Genomic DNA, 12254 nt, shown 5'->3' with positions numbered 1-12254 from the left:
GTTCGAATTCAGACCGCCTGAACTGAGCTGGCTCAATGTCAAGCCTGGTTTGAAGCTCACACATCCTTAGCACTAGCAGCTTCCAGGCAGAAAGTGGGGGGTTATGTAGTCAGCCTGTCTGCCCATACTGCCTCAGTAGAAGGAAACTTTGTCTGCTCATGGATGAGTAAGAGTCAAACCTCCATGGAAGAGCACCTGGCCCAACTCCTGGCATTACCAGATAGGGCTGAGGAAGACCGCCTTCTGAAACGCTGGATAGTATTCCTTAAGAGTGGTCTTGCTTTTTCCAGACTTTCGCTGTAGTTAACACTCTCCAGTTTCGATAATTTGGGAAACAATAGAACAAGCTTCTTAAGTAGCAGAGATGTTCAGCGTGTCACACTTTCCCTGCCTTGAGCTACACAGAAGGACATTCTGACTCCAAAAGTTACTAAGCTACCTTTAGTAAATTGCGCTGCCTGGCTGATCGTACCACCGTGCCAATAATTAAAAATTTGCTCCAGCCTCTTTGTCTTGTCTTATATGTCAAGCACCGTAAGAGCTGCACATTAGCTCATCAAGGGTTGTCCAGGATACCGTGTTCCCGTTTTCCTTTCGTTTTTAATGTCGCCTGGCTGACAGGCAGTTCTGCATTCCGTTCCAAGCCAAGCTGGGAGGGATGCAGCTCTTGGGAAACTTCAAGGGAGGAGAGAGATCAGGACCTCGGATAGCTCTGACCAGGCAGTCACAAGAGCTGGATAGAACAGGCATGTGACAAATGTTGCTCCAGCAGATGCTTGGAGCTGATTGCCAGTTTTTATAGCTGCTGCTCAAGCAGAGAGGGTTTGGTCCCGCTCCTTCCCTAGAGAAGGGTCCCTTGCTTAAAGGGACCTTATCCAACTTTCTACAAATTGGCTCTGGTGATCTAGGGGGACCTCTGCTTTTGCTGGCAGGTCCTCGAAGGACACCTCTGCATCACTGGCTCACTAGATGCCTCTGAGAAGCCCACAGGCGAGAGGTGAGGGCATGCCCTCTCTCCTGCTGTTGCTCCCCTGCAACTGGTATTTAGAGGCTTCTAAGGTTGCAGGCGGCCTATATCCACCAGACTAGTAGCCGTTGATAGACCTGTCCTCCATGGTTTTGTCTAAGCCCCTTTTAAAGCCTTCCAAGCTAGTGGCCATCACCACATCCCGTGGCAGAGAGTTTCACAGCTTGATTATGCACCGTGTGAAAAAGTAGAAGTACATCCTTTTGTCAGTCCTAAATTTCCTGGCAATCCGTTTCATGGGGTAACCCCTGATTCTAGCGTTGTGAGAGAGGGAGCAAAAGAGCGTGAAGGCAAGGCTTAGGTACTAATTCTGTTCTTCTGCTCTGGTAGGTTCTCAGCAATGCCCTGTCACTCAGGGTCTTTGTCACAGGAATATTCTCCCTCTGTTTTATCCCTTGGATTTCCCCTATCTCTGAGGATCTTGGATCAGAGGACTTCCTCTGACTTTCCTTCTAATGTCCAGCCTGAATCTGCTTCCTTGTCGTTCATAGACATGTAGAATGTTAGAGTTGGGAGGGACCTTGGGAGGTGCTGTAGTTCAACCCCGTTGCTCAGCACCGGTAACTGCTCAGGCATCGCTAACAGATGTTGGTCTAGCGGCTGCTTGGAAGCCCACAGTGAAGGAAAGTGCACCATTGCTCGAGGCAGATCTCCCCACTGCCTATGAGTCCTTACAGTCATGAAATTCCTGCCGACATCTAGCCCAGTTTTTCTTCCTTGTCTTTTCAACCCTTTGGTCCTCGTGAGCAACGCAGAGCACAGAGCAACCGTCTCCTTAGAATGTGCCGTCTTCCCCGCCACCCCCCGCCCACTGAATTGAAGCAAGGCGAATCTGGGCATTGAGCATTTCCAAATTGCTCTGTGCTAGAGCTGATAGAATCTGAGTGAATAATGCCAACGGTACAGATCAAAAGATGGAGCTCACCTCCCTTGTCAGGAGCTCATGTTCGGCTCAATGTGGCAGCCACGTTGACTCTCGTGACAGGAACAGAACACGCTCGGGGCGCCAGGCAGGTCAGGGTTCAAGAAGGAAGGTGTGGAATCCATCAAGCGGGCTCGTAATCGCTGAGCCCCAAAGAAGCCAAGCTCTCTCTCTCTCCGAAATATTATTCTGCATGGAGAAATTTCTGGCAGGGAGCTTTTTGCAGCGAGGTTTCTCTTTATATTTAGCAGGTGGCAGGGGACAGCTTTATATTTCGGGCTGGAGAGCTGGTCTGGTGGCAGCGAACCTGAATTGTCCCCTTGGCTAAGCAGGGTTCACCTTAAGGACATCAGAACAGCCCTGCTGGATCAGGCCCAAGGCCTATCTAGTCCAGCATCTTGTTCCACACAGTGGCCCACCTGATGCCTCTGGGAGGCAAGGGTTGAGGTCATGCCCCCTCTCCTGCTCTTGCTCCCCTGCAACGGGGATTCAGAGGCATTTTGCCTCTGAGGCTGGAGGTGGCCTATAGCCCTCAGACCAGTAGCCATGGATAGACACATCCTCCATGAATTTGGTTTGCATTGGGATGGGTGACAGGATGCGGGCGCTCTCAGCTGTAAGATATCCCCCACCTGAGATGGATGTGCAAAAGGATGTACTTCTACTTTTTCACACAACACATAATTAAACTGTGGAACTCTCTGCCACGGGATGCGGTGATGGCCTCAAGAGCCCTTGCATGCAGAAGGTCTCGGGTTCCGTCCTTGTCAGTGTCTCCGGGTAGGGCTGGGAAAGACGTCTGCCCTGGAGAGTCACGGCCGCTCAGTGTAGACGGTACTGAGCTAAATCTGCCAAGGGCCTGAATCGGTTGAAGGAATCTTCATATATGTAAGAGGGACCCCACAGGGGAGGGACGGAGCATGGACAAGGGCCCAGATTCAGTCCTGAAGGAGCCAGCGTGGTGTAGTGGTTAGAGTGCTGGACTAGGACCGGGGGAGACCCGAGTTCAAATCCCCATTCAGCCATAATACTAGCTGGGTGACTCGGGGCCAGTCTCTTCTCTCTCAGCCTAACCTACTTCACAGGGTTGTTGTGAGGAGAAACTTAAGTATGTAGCACACTGCTCTGGGCTCCTTGGAGGAAGAGCGGGATATAAATGCAAAATCATCATCATCATCATCATCTCCAGGAAGGGGTGGGGAGGACTCCTGCCTGCAACCTTGGAGAGCCATGATCAAGAGTGCCTCCGGGTGGGGGGGGGCAAGAGCAAGTGCTCCCCTTTTGTATCAGAAATCTAATATGTGGGAAGTTTGGAGCTGTCTAGAATGAGAGAGAGAGAGAGAGAGATGCACTCCCCCCCCCCCCCACCGAGTGCCTATGAGCTGCTGCCAGTCACTGTGGACACCACTGATCTAGATAGACCGGCAGTCTGATTCGGTATAAGGCAGCGGCCTATATTCCTGTGTAACTGGCCCTATTCAACCCCAGCACAGCATCCTTCCACTGGCTGTGGCTGGTGTGTCTCTTGTGTTTCTTCTTAAATTGTGAGACTTGTGGGGGATAGGGATCCTCCTCCTCCTCCCCCTCCTCCTCCTCCTCCTGGTATATCACTTTGTAAACATTTTAAGAACACCCCTGCTGATGGAGGCCCGAGGCCTCTTTAGTCCAGCATTCACTTCCCACAGTGGCCCACCAGATGTCCCTGAGAAGCCCACAGACAAGCGCGGAGAGCATGCCCTCTCTCCTGCAGTTGCTCCCCTGCAACTGGCATTTAAAGACATCTTGCCTCTGAGGCTGGAGGTGGCCTATAGCCACCCGACTAGCAGCCATTAATAGACCTGTCCTCCATGGATTTGTCTAAGCCCCCTTTAAAGCCCTCCAAGCTAGTGGCCATCACCACATCCCGAGGCAGAGAGTCCCACAGTTTAATTTGGCACTGTATGAAAAAGCACTTCCTTTTGTCGGTCTTAAATTTCCTGGCAATCAGTTTCATGGGGTGACCCCTGATTCTAGTGTTGTGAGAGAGGGAGCAACATTTCTCTCTCTCCACTCGCTCCACTCCATGCATAATTTTATAGCCCTCTAATAGGTGCTTCCCACTGAGCTATAGATGCACCTGATGAACCTTTTAACACGCTTCTTTATCAAAGAGGCTTTTCAGATTCTTGAGGGGCTTGTTGCAGGTTGATCAGACCGCAGTTTGTCTTGGGGGGTGGATATGGTTTCCAGTGTGTGCAATTCCACACTTCTGTTCCACTCTTTCCCCAGCCTGCTCGCCTTGCTGGCTTCGTGTCTTGTTCGTTCAAAATTTACTGAAATGTTTAAACTGCAAAGCCACAGCTGTGCATGGTCGTGTTTGGGGTTTTGTTTTTGGTTTTTTTGTTTTAAAGGGGAGAGAAAGAAGCACTATTTGGATCGTAAAGCCACCTTCTGTCATTCTGGGGGGAAGGCTGGGAGTGGTGCAGCTGTGAAATCCATCTTGGTGTCTGCCGATCACAAGTCTGTAGAGTGTGGGCAGGCGGGCAGGCCAGCAAAGACGTTTTAAGGCAGAGGGGCGCGCAGCAGCTGGGGCAGGTGCCACCCCCCGCCCCCCAACCACATGCACTGAAGGGGAATATCAGGGATACAAAGATACTAAATGCCACTAAATACCAGTTGCAGGGGAGCAACAGCAGGAGAGGGGGCAAGCCCTTACCCCCTGCCTGTGGGCTTCTCAGGGGGCGGGGGGCGGGATCTGGTGGGCCACTGTATGAAACAGGATGCTGGACTAGATAGGCTTCCTTGGGCCTGATCCAGCAGGGCTGTTCTTATGTTCAAGATAAGACACACGCAAACACCCTTCGCAGCTGCCCCAAATGCTTCAGGATGCAGTGGAAAACTCGTGGTGCCGAATCTAGTTCTCCCCATTCTGTGACACTGTTCAGAGCCATTGGTGGGATCATCCAGGCTTTTCCTGGGCCTCTTAGAGGAAGGGCACACCCTAGTGTTAGTGGCCTAGTGTTCGTGGCCGAAGACTGCTGAGCTCCGTGGCCACTGGGCGTTTGAGGAGCATTTGGATGTGAGTGGGGATTTGTTCCTCGGCTTCATCCTCTCCTTCTCTCCCCGCCCGGCCACCTGTGCCCTCACTGGAGCTGGAGCGCAGATTCACTGCGTATTCTGTGGCACGTTGGGCCTGCTGCTGTCCAGCGGGGATTGGGGGCCCTCTAATTTTTCTCATCTCTGTGCAGAATGAGTTTTGTTCTGGGCGGCAGTATCAAGGCACTGGGTGTGCACATGCATTCAGAGTGGGGCCTTCCTATTTCAACCCGAGCGGGATCTAAAACTAACTGAGCGGACATCAGAAAACTTGTGGGCGCGCACATGTGCACAAGCTTTAGAGGGAACAGTGGCACTAAGGTCATCGGAGCACCCTTGGGCCATTAGTTTGAGGCTGCCACCCCAGAGGGCAGGCCACGCGACCCTCCCTTGCTGGCTCCAGCAGCCGCCGAAGAGCTCAGGTTGGCTGGGCCTTTCCCAGACGCTGCTCCTCTTCCAGAGGCCTTGTGGGGGAATCGGGGCCCCGCAGGCTTTGAGGGAGTCTTCAGCCATGACCCGTGGCCACGTCCGTTCGTGGGAAGAGGCGGCCAGGGAATCTTCAGAGTGGGAAAGGGGAACCTCCCTCTTGCTGCAGGTGTGGCCATGTGCTTGCAGCTGCAGGCGAATCTAGCAAGCTCCCGAATGTAGCAGTCTCCCCAGAGGCCGAAGAGAGGGCCCTCTTCTCTGCGGAGAGACTGACCAAACAGTCAGTCTCCCTCTATCTCCCCTCTCACTCACAGCTAATCCAAGGAGGGGAAGGCACAAAGGGAGGGAGAGGCCGTCACAAGGCAAAAAGGCACCGGGCTGCAGAAAAACGATCCGAAGACAGGGCTGAAACTGGAGTCCAGAAAGTAGACCCCTCCCATGGGATGGCGTGGAAAGGAAAGGAATGGTTGTGCCGTCAAGTCGGTGTCGACTCCTGGTGACCACAGAGCCATGTGGTTGTCTTGGTAGAATACAGGAGGGGTTTACCGTTGCCATCTCCCGTGCAGTATGAGATGATGCCTTTCAGCACCTTCCTATATCGCTGCTGCCCAATATAGGGGTTTCCCATATTCTAAGAAACACACTAGCATGGATTCAAACCAACAGCCTCCTGCTCCCTAGGCAGGTTGCTTCCCCGCTGCGCCGTTAGGTGGCAGGTGGGATGACATGAGCAAACTCTAATTGGTTGGCCCTGTCAGTTGCAAGTGGAGGGATCTACCTGCTCTCTGGATACACTTCCCCTCTGAGGGAGAATGCAATCTTTTGCTGAGGCCTTATCTCCAGGAACCACGACTTCAGGGCAGGGCCTTTTTTGTGTTAGCCCCCAGATTCTGTAATGCCCTTTCCAGGAATATTCAGCGGGTGTCTCCATGGCTAGGTGCCAGTTGAAACTGGTTTTGTCCGAATATGGCAGCCTCTAATTCCTAACCATTTCCATCCATGCTATATCCAGTAGGCTTATTCACACGGCCGCCAGCAAGGTAGGAGGAGCACCTGGCTCGGGTAGGAGAGCCGTGCACACCCCAGGCTGGGTAAGACGAGCGTGCCCTACCCAGATTCCATCCCCAGCTTCTTACCGAAGTTGGAGGAAAAGCCATCCTACCCAGCTGCCGCCTGGCACACGATCCTTCTCCCCACCTCCCGCCGTGACGTCTGAAAGCCCATGGCTGAAAATCTGCCACCCAGACGGGATGCTTCTCCCACCCTGCTGGCGGCGGGGTGAACGAGCCTGTTGTCTCGTAAGCTTTTGCCTTATTGCTGCGTTACTTTTGCTTCTTGACTTGCATTCCTAGTTGTTAGATGTGAGGATCCGGCCATATTACACCCCCACCCCGAAGTTGCTTTGCTGTATCCTTTTGCAGCTAATGTTCCCTAGAGGCTGCGGGGAGGGGAGGAGCAGGGAGAGTTAGCTGCTGAGGAGAGAGAAAATAAGCATCCGGCCAGAGATTGCAGCTGGCGGCTCAGGAGTTCCCTCCGGCTTTCTCTTCCTGTCTCTGGAGAAGCCTTCCAAATTCTGAACAGCCGGAGTCTGGCAGACCCGTGGCCACTCGGCGCTTGATGAACATACAGTGTGGGCTCATCCAGTTCAGTCTACTGCTTCCAGTTAGCAGCCAGCCAAACAGATCTGAATAGGGCCGCAAGAGCAGTTCTGAGTCACCCCGCGTGATATTTCACGGGAAGGGCAGGTCTAAAAGTATTTTAAATTGATAAAAGGCAGATTTGGAATAGGAGCCGATTAAAAAGTGCTTTTGCAGTCTGCAGTACAGCAAAAGATGCCTCTTCCGCTCTCATTGAGCTCTTGTGGGGAGGAAGGGGAACAGTTTTGCAAAGTTTGCAAGAGAAGCTGGCTGTGCTGGATAGCACCGATTGGTTGGTGCCAGTAACGTCACTGAACCCTGTTCTTTAAACACAATCAAAAGCCACTATAAGCTGATGACTGAATCGGTTATGAAAATCAAATTGCTAAAATTAGCTTATGAAATCAACCTTCAACTTACAAACTTCCCTCCCCTTCCTGTCTCCTCTCTCTCTCCTCCTTTGCTGACAAAGGTGCCCCTGAGTTTATCAAGAATCCCGTGGACCAGATTGGGGTCTCTGGAGGGGTGGCATCTTTTGTGTGCCAAGCTACAGGAGACCCAAAGCCCCATGTCACCTGGAACAAGAAGGGGAAGAAGGTCAACTCGCAGCGGTTTGAGGTGAGTGGTCCTCATCTGTGTCAAGAAGAACACGGGAAGGCCTCAGGAATAATCAGTAGGGCTATTTTCAGTGCAAACTGATCAATCAAGTTGGGGGTCAAGAGGCAGAGCCAGGGTGGTGCAGTGGACACAGCATGGGTGACCGACAGCCAGTCCCTACCTCTCGGCCTACCTCACAGGGTGGTTGTGAGGATCAAATTGCCATGGAGAGGAGAGACCATTCGCACTGCCCTAAGTCCCTTGGAGGATTGGCAAGTCATGAATGCAACACACTAAGGAACAGCATCTTTAATCTGTTAAACTCTAAGCCGTAGTGGGGCTCCCGCTTTAATGTCAGTGCTTTAATTTTTATAGCATCCTGCTGAAGTTTCCGGGATTCGTTTCGCTCCAGTGATGAGGCTAATACGTCTCCCTACACACTTAACCACCGCAGCTCTTGGAGAGAAGGCATTTCATACACTCACAAATCCTAGCCCTGCCGGGCAGAATCAAGGCCCATATAAGAACCTGTTACTGGATTTCTCTGCCTTTAGGGATTTTGAGGGGAGGGGCAAGGGGAGAGATCACTTTCTAAACACCATGCCCATCCCCGAATTTTGTTCTGCTGCTGCTGCTGCTGCTGCTGCTCTCCATCTTTGAAAGCGTGTCTAGCTCCCAATCTTTGCTGTTCATGCCTTAGAATTTTAGGATAAGCTTTGCAAGAACTCAGCTGCATCTCTCAAAGCAGATATTAAATGAGGGACGTATGGTGCTCAGACCCTCCATGAATGGTTCAGAGCCCTGAATCCCATCAGCCACCTTCTTTTCTAACGGGGGTGGGGTGCAGTCACTTCTGCGGCTGCCCCAGCAGCAGCTATCACTTCCCTTCTCTCTCTCCCCCCTAAAAGGTGCTGTGCTGCGCATGAAACAGCCACAGTAATTAAGTACGTACGTACATTTCTGTACCGCCCCGTACAGAAGTCCCTGGGTGGTTCACAAGCTAAGCACAACCTTTTAAACATTAACAGGATTCAAACCATTTTAAAAATACAAATAAACTCTCAACACCCAAAGTTTCAAATATCTATCTATCTATCTATCTATCTATCTATCTATCTATTTATCATATTTCTATAGCGCCTTATATGTGAGTCTGTAGGCAGTGTACTCCATTTGAAATAACAGATGCAAAACAGAGTAAAAATAATTAAGAACATTTCGCAGAATAAAGAGTTTAAAACAATTTTATGGGATAAAAAAACAGTCAAACATATTAAAATTAATTTCAGTTAAAAGCCTGGGGAAACAGGTGTGCCTTGAGGGTCTTCCTAAAAGCAGTCAGAGATGGGAGTAGCTCCTATTTTGACAGGGAGCCCATTCCAAAGCCCCGGGGCAGCCACAGAGAAGGCCCGGTCGCGAGGGCCCCGAATCACCACCACTGTTCCCTCTAATGTGCGTGCATGCGCACCAACTTCCAAGCTCCTGCGCAACAGTTTCTGGTGGGGACACAGTCTCTGCTGCGCCCCCCACACCCAACTGCCCAGCACCCTGTTTTCCCCCCTTCCCCAGCCAAGAAGAAGCATTGCCACGCTTTCCCCCACTCCCCGGCTGGGTTGCCCCCACCTCCTCCTCCCTCCCCCCACCTCCAGTTCCTGCTGGATAGAACAGCCAGAGGAGGACCGGGGTGGGGTGGTGGTTTGCAGTGGCAGCTCCCACCACCCTGGCCAAAAATAACCTTGTTTTGATATACGGTGGATTTTTGTATACTGTAACGGCAAGTTGCTATATCACAATAATTGGACCTGACCGGAAAGTTGCAAAGAAGGCGGAACAGAAATCACACGGCAAATTAATAAGTAAATAAATATTCATCTGACCCTTCTGACTTTTCTTTGCCTCTCAGACAATTGAATTTGACGAAGGCGCCGGCGCTGTCCTGAGGATCCAGCCCCTCCGTACCCCCAGGGATGAGAATATTTACGAATGTGTCGCCCAGAATTCTGTTGCGGAGATCACAGTCAGCGCCAAACTCACTGTCCTGAGAGGTAAATGCTGCGATTGGGAGGATCTGTGGGCCTTGACATTTCTCTTTTGAACTTAGAGCTAGGAACACAGGAAGTTGCCATATACTAAGTCAGACCCTTGGTCCAGCTAGCTCCGTATTATCTACACAGACTGGCAGCGGCTTCTTCAAGATTGCAGGCAGGAGTCTCTCTCAGCCTTATCTGGAGATGCCAGGGAGGGAACATGGAACCTTCTGCATACAAGTATGCAGATGCTCTTCTCAGAGTGGCCCCGTCCCCTGAGCAGAATGTCTTCCAGTGCTCATGTGTAGTCTCCCCCATTCAAATGCAAACCAGGGCACACCCTCCTTAACAAAGAGGACAACTTGTGCTTGCTACCACAAGACCTGCTCTCCTCCCAGTGAAAAGGTACACTGACATCCAACCATAGGAGAGCTTTCAATATCATGATGTTGGTGTCTTCCTGAATGAATGGTCACTTCAAGGCTTGATTTCAGCTTTGGTGAGCTCTTTCAGTGTAGGTTTTTTGGGCTGAGAATAGGTGAATTTGTGTGGAATAAGGCTGGAGGAGGCTTTACTCAGATGTAGGGCTCTTGCTTTGCATGCAGAATATCCCAGGCTCGGTCCCTGGTGGCATCTCCAGGTAGAGATGGGGAAGTCTGAAATCCTGGAGAGCTGCAGGATTTGAGTAGACAGTACTGGGCAAGACTGACCAATGGTCTAACTCAGGGGCGTAGCCACTATTGTGCGAACGGGTTCAAAGAACCCGGGCCACCAATGAAAAGGGCTGCCGAAGCCCCGCGGCTCGGGCTCCGGAGGAGCCCAGAGCAAACTCCCCTCTCCCATGCCCTTGATGCCGAGAGAGGGAGAGAAAGGGGGAAATGCCCTATCAGGCAGCCGGGTCTGCCTGAAATAACAAACAGAGAGTTTGCTCGGGTTCTCGGCAGCCCGGGAGGGAGGGGGGAGGTAGCTCTGGCCTCCTCCAGAGCCCGAGCCACGCCCCCGTGTGCATGACATCATGCGCACAGGCGTAACGAGGGGGCCGCGGAGTGGGGCCAGACCCAGGCCGCCATTCAGCTGGCTCTGCAGCTGGTCTAACTCCATATACAGCGGCTTCCTATGTTCAAGCTGTGGTATGTCCCATGGAGATGTCCCTGGCCCCAGTAACCGAGAACGGAGTAAAGGACGCTGCTCCTGAGCAGACCACTCTCTCATGAGAGTGGAAGGCCATGGGGATATCCCTTCACCACTCAAGAGAAGAACCATCCATGGGGACAGGGTGGTCAGGCAGAATCACTAATAATGTGCCAGGATTCTCTCACGGACTTCTCTCACGGACTGCTCTCTCACGAGAGCGTCAGGCCATGGTGACACGCATGCCGCCCAGCCTGGTTGCTCCGTACAAGCACACTGCCGGGAGGGGTAACACCCTGGCAACACCTCTCCCTGTCTTGGTGACTGCTGCGAAGAAGCATTCAAAGCTGTCCCTCTGCCAGCCTGTCTGCCCATTTGAACATGTCCATCTTTACTTTCTCCCAGAAGAGCGACCCCACTCTACTGGGGTCACAGAAAAACAGGGCTCCCCTCTCCCACGATTTCCCATGGCGGCAGATCTGCATACCCTGCAACGCCAGTCTGAACCCGGGAAATTTGAATGAGAGTTCAGATCTGTCCCCGGTCCCAGAGCTTCCCCAGTCCACCTGCCCAGCTACACCCGGACACATGGAGTGTCAGAATCTCCTCTGGCTGCCTCAAAGGCTTCCCTGGAGAGGAGGGGTCACTGTGCAAAAGATGGCTCATTAACCAGAGAGAACAGGGGCCCAACACAAGCAGGGGCCCCCTTTTCCTAGTTAGCTCAACTCATGAGCGCACAGTCTGATGGAAGACCAACGGTTGGCGATCCTAAGGCCCTCCCCAGTAGACTGGCCCTCTCATGAGAGTGCTAGTCCCCTGGCAGCAAGCCCCCAGGGGGGCAGGAGTGTGGTTTGGTCTCCTGCCGAGGGCAGGCGGTCCATACCGAAAAGGCACAGACATGCTCAGCATGACCCCTTGAAGATTGTGGCAGGGGCTGCCACCCTGGAGACTTTCTGACACCTTGCCCACAGTCCAGCGATACGAACACTATGATGCTTGCTGGGATGTGGCCTCGGTGGACCAGGAAGTCAGAGGGTCTCCCGTGACCTGAAAACGGAGGTTGCTGGGCTGCAGTTGGACGAACGTCTGCGATGCAATTCACGGTTAGAAAAATTAACCGCAGGTTTGGCAACCTCCAGTTTCACGTTGCGTGCAAATGTGGCCTGTATGTCAATTTCTTACTGTTGAGTGGACTTTCATTTGAACTTGTTCATCAACTGCATTTGTTGTTTGGCAGTCATTGTGAACTTTTTCTCAACATGGTGCTGTATATAGCAATATAGGAACATAGAAAGCTGCCATATACTGAGTCAGACCATTGATCTATCTAGCTCAGTACTGTCTACACAGACTGGCAGCGGCTTCTCCAAGGTTGCAGGCAGGAATCTCTCTCAGCCTTATCTTGGAGATGC

The 12254-nt window shown here is 52.1% G+C and overlaps 1 protein-coding gene across 13 annotated transcripts in view; it reads left to right on the top strand.

The window, feature by feature from the left end:
* PTPRS (protein tyrosine phosphatase receptor type S) overlaps positions 1-12254 on the top strand; it is a 346861-nt gene that overhangs the window by 192855 nt on the left and 141752 nt on the right. For all 13 annotated transcript variants that reach the window (XM_053301444.1, XM_053301445.1, XM_053301446.1 and 10 more), the window contains 2 exons: positions 7560-7705; positions 9588-9729. In XM_053301444.1, coding sequence (XP_053157419.1) covers positions 7560-7705; positions 9588-9729 — 288 coding nt within the window. The remainder of the gene's footprint in view (positions 1-7559; positions 7706-9587; positions 9730-12254) is intronic.

The sequence above is a fragment of the Hemicordylus capensis genome, chromosome 2, assembly GCF_027244095.1.
Source record: "Hemicordylus capensis ecotype Gifberg chromosome 2, rHemCap1.1.pri, whole genome shotgun sequence".
Classification (NCBI taxonomy): Eukaryota; Metazoa; Chordata; class Lepidosauria; order Squamata; family Cordylidae; genus Hemicordylus; species Hemicordylus capensis.
This window is presented reverse-complemented; position numbering and strand designations above follow the sequence as displayed.